This window comes from Triplophysa dalaica, chromosome 4, assembly GCF_015846415.1.
Source record: "Triplophysa dalaica isolate WHDGS20190420 chromosome 4, ASM1584641v1, whole genome shotgun sequence".
NCBI classification, from domain to species: Eukaryota; Metazoa; Chordata; class Actinopteri; order Cypriniformes; family Nemacheilidae; genus Triplophysa; species Triplophysa dalaica.
In genome coordinates this window covers 12,703,723-12,718,573 of record NC_079545.1, presented here as the reverse complement: position 1 = coordinate 12,718,573, position 14,851 = coordinate 12,703,723, and the positions used below count along the sequence as shown (strand labels likewise).

The 14,851-nt window shown below is 42.2% G+C and overlaps 1 protein-coding gene across 1 annotated transcript in view; it reads right to left on the bottom strand.

Annotated features, from left to right (window-relative positions):
* Window positions 1–14,851, bottom strand: part of galnt9 (polypeptide N-acetylgalactosaminyltransferase 9) — an 82,646-nt gene that overhangs the window by 42,233 nt on the left and 25,562 nt on the right. The window contains exon 4 of the mRNA XM_056746896.1: window positions 10,148–10,322. Coding sequence (XP_056602874.1) covers window positions 10,148–10,322 — 175 coding nt within the window. The remainder of the gene's footprint in view (window positions 1–10,147; window positions 10,323–14,851) is intronic.

The window sequence follows — 14,851 nt, the reverse complement described above, 5'->3', positions numbered from 1 at the left end:
GTTTGCGTGTGCCACAAAAAATGCCTGGTTAAAAAGGTTAGCTCTTTCAGGCTAGGGCAAAATATTCCCCGAAGCAGTATTTTTCGGATGGAGGATTTAATTTCTGACATGCTGTTTTTAAGCACATTACGGATCTCATGAACGGCTTACAAGGCGAGCTAGATTTATCGCCTTTGGACATGCCGCTTGTCACAGCAAAGCTACGTTCGCGTCATCCTGTTAAATGTTTACCTCTCTATTTTTTAAAGCTAGAAAATGTTGCCGAGAGCAAGTCCGTCAAACTCAAAGCATCTCACATTGCAAAACTTTGCTCTAAAAATAGCCGTAATGAGTTTAGACGGTAAAATCATTACATAAGATTGACGACTGCACACTTTTGCCATATTCTTTGTTTACCTATTAACACAATGAATTATCACTCGCCGTTTGTGATTAATGGCCCTTTTATTGTCAAGTACACAACTAATCAGGCCTCATTTCCTCTCAGTGCCACGGTTTACTCAAATCCAACCTCACTAAGTGGTGTTTTCCATGACGCAGATTACGCCCACCCTCCAAATAAATCCTTTAAATCTGTATTAACAGCAATTGGAGGACAATTTAAAACAGATCAAGACTTGAGTAATGTTGATTCACTGGAAAAACAAACAAACAAATTAAAACATCCGTTATATAAAGACCAATGAGAGATACCCTAGACACTGGTTCAATGTATGAAATGGATGCAGTATTAAACAATGAAGTGTTAAAAATTCAGCAGAACATAATTTAAGTCGGAATACTATTTTTCACACGTAGCCCAAGGAAGTCTATTATATCTGAAGAAATCGTTAGTATAGCCATTCGTCTTCACTGAATATGAGAGAATCACATTATTAACTATTATTATAAGTCATTTTTATCAAACCTTTGTGTCTTTCACTTTCACCATGAATTGTAGAAAACATTAAGTTACTTATTGGTTTAATAACATAACGGATTTGATTCCTAAATGAAATGTACACAAAAAAAGGTTGGATTTGTCAAATAAGAGACTAAGCAAAATTATTACGAAACAGTATTATGTGTTCGAAAAAATCTTTCCGAAACCTGTACAATCGCTGGAGGAGTGTATCGAGCACAGAAATACTACGTCTTACGCCCAACTCGTTTTTTGACAAGTTGACCATGTTAAGCATGAGAAGACAGCACGTTTAACGTTATAAAGAAGCACCCCGTTGCAGCACCCCTTTAAGCAATGTCTCTTTATTAGAATAATACCAGAAATGTATATGCGGGTAGTTGCCAAATATACCGTAAATGTGGTGTGGCAGCAAAAAAAAGAAATGAGGATAAATCTCTCTGTTATTTTATATTGCAACTGACCTATTTGTCAGATATGGTGATCCATACCAGAAATGGGACCTATGCATTGAACCCATCCAGTGAGTGGTGAACAGAAACACGGCCAGTTGTGAACACACGTACACCACGAACAGTGAACAGCTATCACTGCAGCTCCTGGGGAGCATGAGGGGGTATGGTGCCTTGCTCAAGGACACCTTAGTCGTTACCCGCCGGCCCTGAGAATCGAACCGGCAACCTTCTAGTCACAAGTCTGACTCTCTAATCATTAGGCCACGACTGCCACTATATTATATTATACATAATTTTTTTGCTGTCACACCATAGGACACATGGTACAGTTTATTTTTATATTATACTATTTATAATTATTATATAATTATAATATGATATAATATTATTTTTATTTTATACTTATTTCTATTTTTTCATCTTATAACTTCAAGACAGTCTCCCTAAAAGATGTGCTTAGTGCCAAGGGAGGTCACACCAAATACTTTTGCCGGAAAAAATGTTTTGTTCTGAAAAAAAAGTACATAGCCTACCTTCTGTATTTTCTCTTTGTCTCTTAATAAAGAGACTGAAAAATAAATATGGATGGTCATTAAAACAACATGCCAAAACAACAACGCTGGTTGTGCCCTGAGACTTTTGTACAACATCATATTTATTCAGGCAAAATATCAGATTTCATTCATTATTATTAAAGTCAAAACAATGCATGACACAATTGTTATTGCAATTTCTATAAAATTTGAGGTATTAAGGAACGGTATCTTGTGCAAGGACATCACCTTTGACTGAGGTTTTAGCTCCGTGATGCCAGTCCTGTGTTTGGATCTTCCGTTTGACTGACTCCAGAAAAGCTCATCCCTCATACTTCATTAGCTCTAATCACTTCACATTTTCCATCTGGAGTTCTCCATCAAGTTCCAGTAGATTAGTGTGGTAAAAGGTGAATCAACAATTATGTAAAGCAGTTCTGGGAAGTCTTCAACAGCGCGTGCAAACAAGAAACAAAACGCACAGGTCTCCACTTCTGAGCTCACATCCTGCCAATATCCCATATGAATCATTTTTTACAAGCATAACCATTATACTTACTGACATGTGGAACACCCTACGTAGGTGTCCATATGGTTGTGAGCCAAAAATACAATGGTAAAATGTGCAGTCCAGACACTTTACCCTGATGCATATTTACCTAAAAATATAAAATCTCAAATGTATTTATAAAAAAAATCATTTGTAAAATCATTTTAAACCCATTGCTGGGAGGTTCAGTCTAATGGTTAAAGATCTGGTGTAATAATCAATACTGTGTGTTGCAGGTTCAGTCCCCGCAATGAGTGATCTTTGAACCATTACCATTAAACATTACTTGAGAAGTCATCGATTAAGCCCTAGCAATCGAAAGGTGATTCCAATGGTGTAATCGACCTACATACAGAAAGGGTTTCATTGTGATGATCAAGGCCACGAATCCTTGGAGGACTGTTTAAAAAGTTCATGCGTGCTCCTGAAAAGATCAGCCCTGTTAAAGCTGCGTATTGATTAATGTTTTCATTGAGACGCTGAGGTCAGAGAGAATAAAAGCTGCCCTTTAAGTGATGGCCCAGTCAGTAATCTAATTACAACCCAGTACTGCTGAAGAAGCTCTAATATCCCTCTTCCATAAACAGCAACTGTAACCGCTGCTCCAAACAGAGACCTTGAATGTCCAGAAAGTAAAAATAGGGGCTGTATGTGCATGTTTTACAGGAGAGTTTACAGTTGAGTTTAACGCAGCAAAACTTATGAGATGTAACTATATATATTCTCTCTACTTGTTTTGTTTATCTGCTGAAAGAAGAATAGCGAAGTGCGTTCAACACTGTGCAAGTGAAATTTACAATAATCTGTAAGGAAATACACTTTTTCTACTTTTTTAAATGTTGTCAAAGCACTGCAATGCTAAGTTTATGAATTCATAGTATGTAGAGCTTTAAAGCACTGGAGCATTTTTATTCATGTATATTTTTCAAGTATCTTTATCAGTGTTTTTACGCTTGGAAAATTTTACATCAATACAATATAAAGCATATTATACGTTTTACAATACATTTATAAAACATTTTTTTTACGTGTTTTTACCGTTAGACATAAAAATCTTACTCTTACTCAAATAAAATAACTCAACATTTATATATACATATTTTATTTTTATATTAATTAATTATTATTATTTTATTACTATCAACTACCCTGTATTTATCAAATGTAGCTGAGTATATGATATAGGCTGTTTTATAGTGTACGGACGTAACATTTTCCGAAAGTAACAACACTCTGATAAGGAACAGATACTTGATCCTTAATTGAGAGTAAAAAAACTCTGATGGTATGCATCCTATTCAATACATGCATGAATGCATACTTTGAAAATCTTTTGGAAAGACATTCTTTTGGTAACTATGGCACACAGTTTGCATGTATACCACACTAGTTTTGACAGGTGACCTTGCTAGACCGTCTCGTAACCTAATTAATATTTATAATCCAAAGAATGTGCATGCGGTCTTAAAACGGATGTGCAATATCAAGTCATTGTTATCTTTGCTTTGATATGTTTTCTTTATCCTTTAAAGCAGGATAAAGACATTTTTAACACACAGGCTTTCTGCCAAGCTCATATTAATCTTGAGTACCTATAGAGTAGTATTGCATACTTTGTATCTTTGAAGAGTATTCACGTTTATAAAAGATAGATACAGCTTTACGATTGTTTCCGAAAGCATACGACGTGTGCGGGGGGGAGGGGTAGGCTGAACCAAAGCACGTGCGCACCCATTGTCAACAAAACACAAACATTGTCCGATAAGGGACTAAGAAAAGTTGTTATTGTGATTTTATTGGATAAAAACAGCCGTTTGCAATTTGAAATGGAATAGGCAGCAGACTGACAGTTGAAGGGGAGGAGTAAACGGATGCCCCTCACAGATGGATAGTTATTACAGGAAGGAAGTGCATTTTAAACTTAATTTTAACTAAAAATTATGAGGGCACAGAAATTTTTAAAAGAGAATGCCCACATTGATAAACTTTTTACAATTAACACTGCAATATTTCATGCATATTTCATTCAAAATTAGCATTGTAATTTTTTATTTATTTACTTTTATTAACAGTACTTAATATTCTGCATAGAAAGCTCTCTGAGACCCTGAAACTGAAATGTCAACATCTTGAAATAATTTGTTATGACAAAGTCACATGAAAGAATAACTAATTTAATTTAGCTCGAATATCATCTCTTTTTATAGATTGCCAATTTTACTATTTTACAATAACAGATATTCAAACTGCGCACAATTCACAAGTGACATACTGCATTTGCTAACCTCTTACAGCTGTCAGAATATGCAAACTCAAACTCAAAGCTTGCTTTTTCATGTGTTGAATCAAATTTAGAGCTGAACATTTTCTGATTCCTCTCACATGGAACTGCCCTCTCTGGACAAATGGCTTCTGTCAAAGAAACTCAAAAGAAGTGCAGGGAGAAAGACACCTTTACATCTATATTGTCCATAATCGCAGCACATGACTGCAAATGTATAAATGTATAATGTATAAAAATGTGCATATTCTAATATTAGCCAACGGCATCATGTGCTTAATGTGAGGGGTGGGCGTGGTTCAAAACTTGGTACAGCCAACCTGTACAAACTTATACTGAGCTATAGCTCTATCACACACCCACTGGCTCATCCCGGGCATGCGAGTGAAGCTAGATCTTCAATCTCCTCTCTAACAAGGTCATTGTCTTGACTACATAATTAATCACCGATATCAGTCTCTGGCATACTATATAGCCATAATATGAAGAGTAGGATATTTTGGCACCTTTCCTTATGAATATATTTATGGCTGTAGTTATAACATCTACTGTAGCAAAAGTGAAGGCAAAAATGGCCTGATGTACACAATTCATATCTAATTCAGCAACATTCAAACACTATTGCTTGCTTGCACAGAGCGGTGTATGGTTCTTTACAAAAGACAGCATTGTGCAAGGAAACTAAAGTTAAGATAAACAGGTGGTCCAGCTCCAAACGTACACAATTTAAAGACAAACTCTGATATGTATAGCTGCTGAAACATAAAGAACAATGTTTTCCAAGTGTCTCAATGTTTACAGTCTACATGGAAATCAACCTACGAATGGCTTAGTCACGTCTCTAGACATTAAGCTAATAAAACAGTGAGACAGGACAAAATATTGAACTATATAGTAGTTCATCCAAATAAAAAAATATTTACTCATACTTGTGTCCCTCCACAATTGTTTTCTTGTAAGACAGATCTTTCCCATACAATGATAGTTTATAGGATCCACGTCAGTCAAGCCCAGATGGACAAAGCATTACTAAAGAAAAAACCCTGAAAATTAAGACATACAGCCGTGAATTTTTTTCAACATGTGTTGTTTTTGACACTGATTTTAGAATGTAGGTTTAGAAAAAAAAATATAATTTTTTGTTCTATGAACTATTAACAATATTTCTGTCGAATTTTAAATAAAACGTTTTTTTCTAATTGCATTTATTTGAGAAAATGAAAACTGGAGAAACAGGTCAAAATGACAGAAAATATTCTCTGCATTTTTTCAGACCTCAAACACTGCAAAGGAAACAAGTTCATATTAAATTTTAAGCAATACAACAGTAATATTTCTGCATGTATTTAAGATTAAAAAAATATATATATGTTATAACCTCTCTGTTTCGTGCGTCTTGCTATGCTGTCAATCTTTCACATTGCTGTTAAATGATTGTATGTCACTCCTGAGGTTTGATTTTGTTGAAATTTAACTCAGACACTGGACTGGAATGACCACAATTCATCTAGAAATGATTATTAAATGAAAATTTTAAACAGTCTCTTAATTGTTCCGCAGCTGTATGTCAACCCTTTGATACCTTTGTCAATATTCACTGAAGCTGTAATTATTTGTCCCATACTGCTGGGACACTTCTGCAGATGGAACGGACATCTCAGTTTTAAAGTCGAAAAAATATAGACAATTCACATCCTGTATAAAAACACATCAAAAGTTCTACCCACCAGAGTAGATGATGAACAGAGCTTGCATATACACTCTTTATTAAAAATAAAGGTGCTTAAAAGGTTCTTCACAGCGATGCCATAGAAGAACCGTTTTAGGTTACACAAAGAACAATTACAGTTATGTCAAAGGTTCTTTAAAGAACCATCTCGTTCTTACTTTTCATAACCTAAACCACAAAGAACCTTTTTGTGGAACAGAGAGTAAAAGGTTCTTTATGGAACCATATAGACAAATGTTCTTCTGTGGCATCGTGAAGCACCTTTATTTTTAAGAGTGTACTTTTGTGGGACAGAAATTTTCTGAACAGATTTTTGGGGGTTTTGATATTAAACGCTTAAATAATCCAATACCACATATACTTTAGTGAATTTCATGTTCTCTGATGTATCTGTGTGTTTTTCCGTTTCAATGAAACAAAGCTCTGAAACCCGAGGCAATGAAGCAAGAAGAAAATATGAGAAAAAGAGATGGAGGCACAGAGATGAAAAATCACAGAATCGGCATGTTGAGAATAATGGGGAAAAAAGAACGAAACGTAAAGAATGGAACACTGGTCAAAAGGTTACAGACGGGACAGGATTTTCAGAGGATTAAACTAAAATCTGAACAGATATTTTTTAAGCTAGACATCACAAATTTGCAGACGTTTTGAAAGTTTCAGATAGAAACACTGATCAAATCTGTAGACCGACCTGACTTTCTGCAATGTTTTTTTTTGTTGAGTTTTTCCTCTTTATTATTTATTTCTTACATTTTTTTGTCTGAAGCTTATTTATTTCATTTTGTATTTGAAAAATAGCTGCAGAAAGCCAAAAACAAAAATAGTATGTAAATGGTAGACATTTACATGACGTTTTTTTTACATTAACAAATGACGCAGACGCAGAAACAACATTTCAGAATCCTGCCGCAGGGATAAAATTGCCAAGTCATGAATAATCAATACTGTTCATACAGTGACCTCCTACTGTATTCATACAATCACATCTAATTCTGCACGTCTACTGGCCGCTGTGCTGGGCTACACGTAAAGGTTAAACGTGTTTTATTAATAATGAAATACTGTCAGAGGCCTGAGGCTTTAGAAGGCATGTACGTACATTTCCCTATGTGGCGCACTATGGAAGACACTGTAGACTCACAACTTGCAGAGAACGCACAGCATTGCTCTTTCAAAGTTAAAAACAGCTGTTCTACATCGTTTGATTGACATTTGATGAATTTCCGCCGCCACGATCAAAAGAAAACGTACACATCACTTTTAATGAACATTAATGAAAATGCATTTACATTCTACATTTTGCAGAGTCAGACATTACTTGCCTTTGACAAAGTGTGTTTGTGGAAATATATCCTGGCACAACTAAATCTAAAGTTTGCTCTATTATAAAACCAGACTTTCTGTAACATATGGTTTTGGGAGGCCGTTGCAGTTAAAACTTTATTAGAACTGACAGCAAAGCTGCAGCTCATGTGCGATTAAAGTCTGAGAAAGCCCAAAGCGGCCTTTTTCATTACGCACGCGAACGGTGGCATTTCTTAAAAGAGCGGCAGAATCCTTTACAGACTGTTTATTTTCCTGGGTCAGTGAACGGGTCGATAAAAGGTCACAGAAAACTAAATTATGACTGCACAAAAAACTTTGCTGAAACTCTAAGTGGACCTCAGGGGAGAATAAACACATACTAAAAAAGTGAGAAATGAATTCAAATGCAAAAAGGCAGACCTATTCTGAGTCATCTCTTGCTTTCTCAGATGAACTACTCTGTAGTAGAGTAGGCGGGGCGAGACCGTGGTTCGAGTCCGGTGAGTAATTGTGAATTAGCGCCAGCTGTGCGCACACCGGGCTCGAATCACGTAGGAGATGGGAGCATAAAAGGAACGAGCGACCGGACCGTCGAAGAGAGAGGACCGGGCCCGAACTTATGTTATGTTTGTATTTATATTATGTTTTGTTCGCCGGCGGTCGTCCGTGAGGGGCCGCCGGCTGTTATATTACTTTATTAAATGTTTAAATGTTTGCCGGTTCCCGCCTCCTTCCTTCCCTTTTATTGAGATTTGTTACATACTCATTTTACACTTTTACCTAGAACAAAGAAAGATTTAAATGAAATAATAATCTGTTTTCCATGTGATAAGGTTTAATAATGAAACAATGAATTTATACTGAGGTTTTGGCTTCAAAACAAAGACATAACAAACTTTCGCAGATTCAGCATCGTGTTCCAGAGGTGGAGGCTTCCTTCAGTGATCATCTCTCCATTAAATGTTTATGTTGTGGAACAAAGAGGAGAAGCTCATTAATGGTTAATCCATAATTCCCAAATGGAGGTCATACTACCCTAGCGGGAGTTCTTAATGAGAATTCATTACAGTTGGGTTAAAGAAGGTGACATGCAAAGGATGCTTCAGTTCACTTTTGCCAGAGCAGTGAAAACTCAAGAGCTCAGCACATCAAAGATGTTTCGTGGTTTTTGAAGCAGCAAACACTGCATTTTTATTACCTACACCAGTGGTTCTCAACCTTTTCATGGTCGCGCTCCCCTGTAAACCCATTTTAACAACTGGCGCCCCCCACATACTGTACATTGAGGATAGATGAGATAATGTATAAAATTGTTAGATATATAAACTATAAGAAGTACCAAATACCTGCATGTGATGGATTGATCTCAAGAGATCAGATTATAAATGTAACAACCCTGCTGATAAAAACAAAAGAAACCATCACAGAAATTAATGGTTTTCATTAAAATACCATTGTGAATCATTAGCTTTTGCATTAAAACCATTACAAAATTGTAGTGTTTTGGGCATCATCCAAATGATTAATCTGCCAGATCAGGAGAACAGCGCGTTTTATGATTTAAACACGAGGGATAGTTTATTCGCAGTTTATAATATAGACGCGGTGTAGTGTCATTTGACGCTGGAAACAAATGCGTTTTACATCTTTAATAACTGTCATCAGCTTTAAACAGCCGTCCAAGTTCAGAAACACATGAAAAGGCACTTTATTTAAACACCTTCATGCGTGTGCACTATGATCTGCGCTTATTCTAAAATGACAGTCTGAAAGACAAACATACTTATATGATTTACCTGTTTGATGTAGATGTAATTGCTGCTGCTTCCTGAGTGGAAGTTTGCCTACTTTTTAGATATCAAGCTTTTGTTTGCAGCCTAAAATTGCACTGTGCAGGACCTACAATGATTCTGTGCGGCTGCTCACGCATGCAGCTTCAGACACCACATTGCCCTCCGTCAATTTGGGGTTTCGGGGAACCGTCAGGCCCCATCTGCAATGAAAACCACTGACCTACACTGACTAACAGTAGGCTTAATAGGAAAGGAAAAACCAGTTACCAGTTAGTAAGTGCATTAGCTAACATGATCTAACAACGATCAATTCTTCTACATCATTCTTTAATCTTAGTTCATGTTGATATCACATTAACATAAAACATTAGTTAATGCACCATGAATTTACATGAACAAGGATTAAGAAATGTTGAAAAACGAAATTGTTCATTGTCAGCTGATGTAAACTAATGCATTTACTACTGTTAACAAATAGCACCCTATTGTTAAGTGTTCCCCAAAAATGTTATGCTTCGACACCTCCCGGGGCTCGGGTTCGAACGGCCAGGGTGTGTGTAAACTGATCAATTTATATGTAAATCTTTTTGGACTCACCAGGCTGTGTTGAACTCCACGTGGGCATCAAAGAAGCCCACGACAGGAGCGGTGGCAGCGTTCCAGCCGTGAATTCTCGCCCGTATGAGACCCTCTCGCTTACTGTTCCTCACGATCTTCACCAGGCCTGGATATCGCTTGTTCACATAATGATCTAGATTGAACTTCAGCTCCACTGTTAGATGGAAAGAAAAGATGGATTCAACATTTTTTGATATGAATGACTTGTTAATTGTGTGCCTCATTCTAGTATATGACAACATCTTAGTTCTGTAACAGACACCGTGGTGCTTCGAAAGGGTGGGGTTGAGTGAGCCGCTACTTGTGATTCATGATGTCAAATTTCATACAATAGACCTTTATATAATTCTTTGCTTTAAACTTATAAAATCTTTGCATATTCAATATATATATATATATATATATATATATATATATTGACGTTTTTGTATAGGCTACCTTTAATTGGAGAACATTACCGTCTTGGTTACGTATGTAACCTCAGTTCCCTGATGGAGGGAACGAGACGTTGTGTCGAGAACGACAGATGGGGTTCGCCCTTGAGAACCAATCAACTCTGACTACTATAGAAAAGGCCAATGAAATTTGGCGAATGCAATTTGCATGCCGGGCTCCGCCCCCGGAAATCCGGTATAAAAGGAGGCCGGCGTGCAGCATTCACTTACCTTTGTTCTGAAGAGCCTGAGACCTCTCAAACTGCAGCAGAATACGATACGTGTTCGTGGCATAAGGGACACAACGTCTCGTTCCCTCCATCAGGGAACTGAGGTTACATACGTAACCAAGACGTTCCCTTTCTGTCGGTCTCTCGACGTTGTGTCGAGAACGACAGATGGGGTTGCCTATGGAAAACGCCACAACGCTGTATCGCGTCACAATCTCTAGCGAAGCGACGGTAACAAGCCTGGGCGTGTCATCTCGAAGCTTTCGTGAGACTGTAACCTTCCAGTGTGGTGGTCGGGGGGTTCCAGAGCTTTCTTGGAGAAAGATGGGTACAGCCCTGACCGGTAACTTTCACGGACGGGGCCTTAGCTCTCTATAGGCGAGAGGCCATCCAGATCAGTTTACACCGGGTAAGCGCGACTCTTAATCAGAGAAGCGCTACAGAGGCCACCTCCTACCCGTGGGGAGGAATATGGTGGATATAGGTATGGTCTCGTCCTTGGAGGAGAACGCATGGAACGTGCGGACTGAGTAGTTAACCGCGAGGTGGAGGCCCACCTGGGGAAGCTCATGGGTTACCAGGAGTGGGAACCATTCTCATGAGGATACATCAGACGGAACAGCCCACGGAGGGGGTGTTACAGACGTCCGGTAGCACTAGGTCCGGTTAGAGCTATCTGTGATAGCTCACATGGTATCCCGGCCTAAGGGGGAAGGCTGCTCTGCCCAGCCAGCCCCCAGGGGGTGCTTGTTTGGTGATGGATGGAATGCCTATTCTTAACCAGTGTCTGGGTAAGAAGGGAGGCTGGTGAGGTACCAGTTTCTTAGCGATGTGTTCGGGTAAGAAGAAAAGGTAAATAGCACACTGACCCAACCTGTTAGAGGGTGGAAAGGTGCTTTCGCAGGCATACGCCCCCCCGGATGCCAGTCCTACATGTCGCCACGCAGGACGTGGGCTGACACCGGGTTTACGCGAAGGTTGTTAACCCTTGCGAAGGTGTTTGGGCATAGCCCAACCCGCAGCTCTACAGATGTCTGCTAGAGAGGCGCTTCTGCCAGTGTCCAGGAGGTGGCTAAACTCCGTGTGGAGTGAGCCCTCACTGCCAATGGGCATGGGAGATTCTGAGATCGGAATGCCGTCGTAACGGCGTCCACGACCCAGTGCGCCAGCCTCTGTTTGGAGACAGCCTTCCCCTTCTGCTGTCCTCCAACAGACACGGAGCTGGTCAGAGCTTCAGAGCTCTGCGTGCGGTCCAGTACGTACTGGACACAACACTAATCGGGTTGGGTCTTCCTCCCCTATGGGGAGCGCCTGCAAGTTCACCACTTGGCCCCGGAGGGAGTAGTGGGAACTTCTTGGGCACGCATCCGGGCCTGGGTCTCAAGATAACGTGAGAGTTTCCAGGGCCGAGTTTAAGGCAATCCAGGGACACGGAGGATGCTCGGTGGTCCCCTACCCTCTTGAAAGAAGTGAGCGCCGTCAGGAGGGACGTCTTACTCTATGAGGAAGATCGGAACCTCCGAGGGGCTCTTTGGGGGGCCCTGAGGCTCCCCAGGACCACTTAGGGTCCCAAGAGGGTATGGAGCGGAGATGAGGCGGATTCCGCCCTCTCGCTGCTTAGGAACCTGGTGACCAGGTCGTGTTGCCCTAGAAACTTTCCACCGACTGAGTCGTGATGAGTGGCAATAGCGACTACATACACTTTCAGTGTGGAAGGGAGATGTTAGTCTCCAGTCTCGTGAGGAGGGGAACACAATCCTGATCAAGCACCTCAGTGGGTCTTTCTCGTTGAGAAAGACACCAGGACGAGAAGAGGCACCGTCTAGAGGCGTGTAACCGCCTAGTAGATGGGGCCCTAGCCTGGGTGATGGTCTCAGCCGTATAGGGGGAGTAGCCATCTTAGGATCTTCTCGTCCCGTCTAGAGACCAGACATGGGTGTTCCAGAGGTCTGATCTGGGATGCCAGAACGTGTCCTTCCCCTGAGAGAGCAGGTCCTCTGTCAGGGGAATGGTTCAGGGGGAGTCGCTGTCCAGAGCATCGGCTCTGAGGCCAAGTGCGGTTAGACCGGTGTGGTGTAACCAATAACACTTGGTGCTCCTGCTCCCTGACCTTGCACAGAGTCTGTACAAGAAGGCTCCTGGGGGGGGGAAGGTGTGCTTCCGCCCATCCCGCGGCCAGCTGTGCGCAAGGATATCCGTGCCGAGGGCAGGGACTATCAAGCGGGCAAATGGTGGTGTTACGGGAGGTGAACAGGTTTTACCTGGGCCTACCCGAACAGCCTCCAAATGAGCTGGACTGCACGGGGGTGGAGTCGCCACTCTCCACGAGGCATAAACTGGCGAGAAAGCACGTCGGCTGTCTAGTTCAGTTTGCCCGGGGTGTGTGGCCTGCAGGGAACGAGTCACCTGTTGACTCCACCGGAGGAGGCGTCGAGCAAGTTGTGTTTAGCTGCTGTGTGCGAACGCCACCCTGACGATCTGTATTCGCTACAGCTATAGTACTGTCCTCGGAACAGCACGTGCATGTCTCGCACGAGAGGCCGTAGCCTGCTCAGTGCAAGTAGCATAGCCCACAACTCTTGGCAATTCATATGCCAGCGCAGGCGGGGGTTCGTCCAACACCCCACCTGCGTGCCCGTTGCACACTACACCGCACCCCTGCAGGGAGACTTCAGTCGTCACCACGACCTGCCTCATAACCTGCTCAGAGGGACCTGAGTCCGTCGAAAAAGTCATAAAGACTAGGGGTTATGGTGCGTCGGCAGCAGGGCGGCATCACCATGCGCCTGCTGCCGGTGTGCCACGCTCTCCTCGGAACTCGACTCTGAAACCAGTGTTGGAGCGGTGTCATGTGCATCAACTCGAGGGGTATTAGCCCGCGAGGACGCCATGTGTCCCAGGAGCCTCTGAATTGTTTCAGGGGGACCGCTGTCTGCCTAAAAATGTTCATTTCAGACAGTTCAACACTGGTTGGGCACAACTGCGGACAGGTGTGCCGACATGGTGACAGAGCTGAGTTCCATACCGAGAAAGAGGATGCTCTGCACTGGGGAGAGCTTGCCCCTCTCTTGGTTGACCTGGAGTCCCAATCGACCTAGGTGCCGGAGCACCAGGTCCCTTTGTGTACATAACAGATCTCGCGAGTGTGCCAAGATAGGCCAGTCGCTGAGATAGTTTAGTACCCGCTCGCCTTCCTCCTCTCAGGGAGAAAGGGCGGTCAGGGACAGACCGAAAGGGAGGACTCTGTACTGATATGCCCGCCTCTCGCACGCGAACCGTGGGAACGGCCGGTGTCGAGGAGGATCGAGACATGAAAGTAAGCGTCCTTCAGGTCGATTGCCACGAACCAATCCTGACACCTCATAGATGTCAGGACGCGCCTCTGTGTGAGCACCCTGAATGGCAGCTTGTGAAGGTGCTCTGTTCAGGGTACGCAGCCTTTGGGGGCAACCCGCCGTCTTTCTTGGGAACGATGAAGTGCGGGTGGTGACCCACTGAACATCTTGGTTTTGAGGGACGAACTCGATGCCTGTTTTGCCAGAAGGGTGGGGACCTCTACCCGAAGTACGGAGGCGTCCCTGCCTCTGACAGAGGGAGAGATGATGCCCCGAAACTTGGGTGAGTCTCTGGCGAACTGGATCGAGTAACCAAGACGGACCGCCCTCATTAGCCAGCGAGACAGTGTGGGCAGCTCTCGAGCTCCCAGGGACTGTGACAGGGTGACCAAGGGGACGGTCTGCTTCATCATTCCCACGGGGGGTGGTTCGTCGGCTGGCGGAGCTAACCATGTCGCGGGGAGTCCCCGGAGGGAAGGTTTTTGCTCCGCCTGCTTACCTGCCTGGCGGGACAACGGCACGCACTGTCGGTTTGAGAGTGGTGACGGCTGTCGTATATGTGTACGACCTCACGCCTCGCCAGGGTGTGAGGTCGGTTCGCCGAGCACAGTCCAGTGGAGTGTGCGATCGGCTGCAAATAAACCCGGGGAGAACAAAAAACTCAGTGAGTAAGTGGGCGCCAAG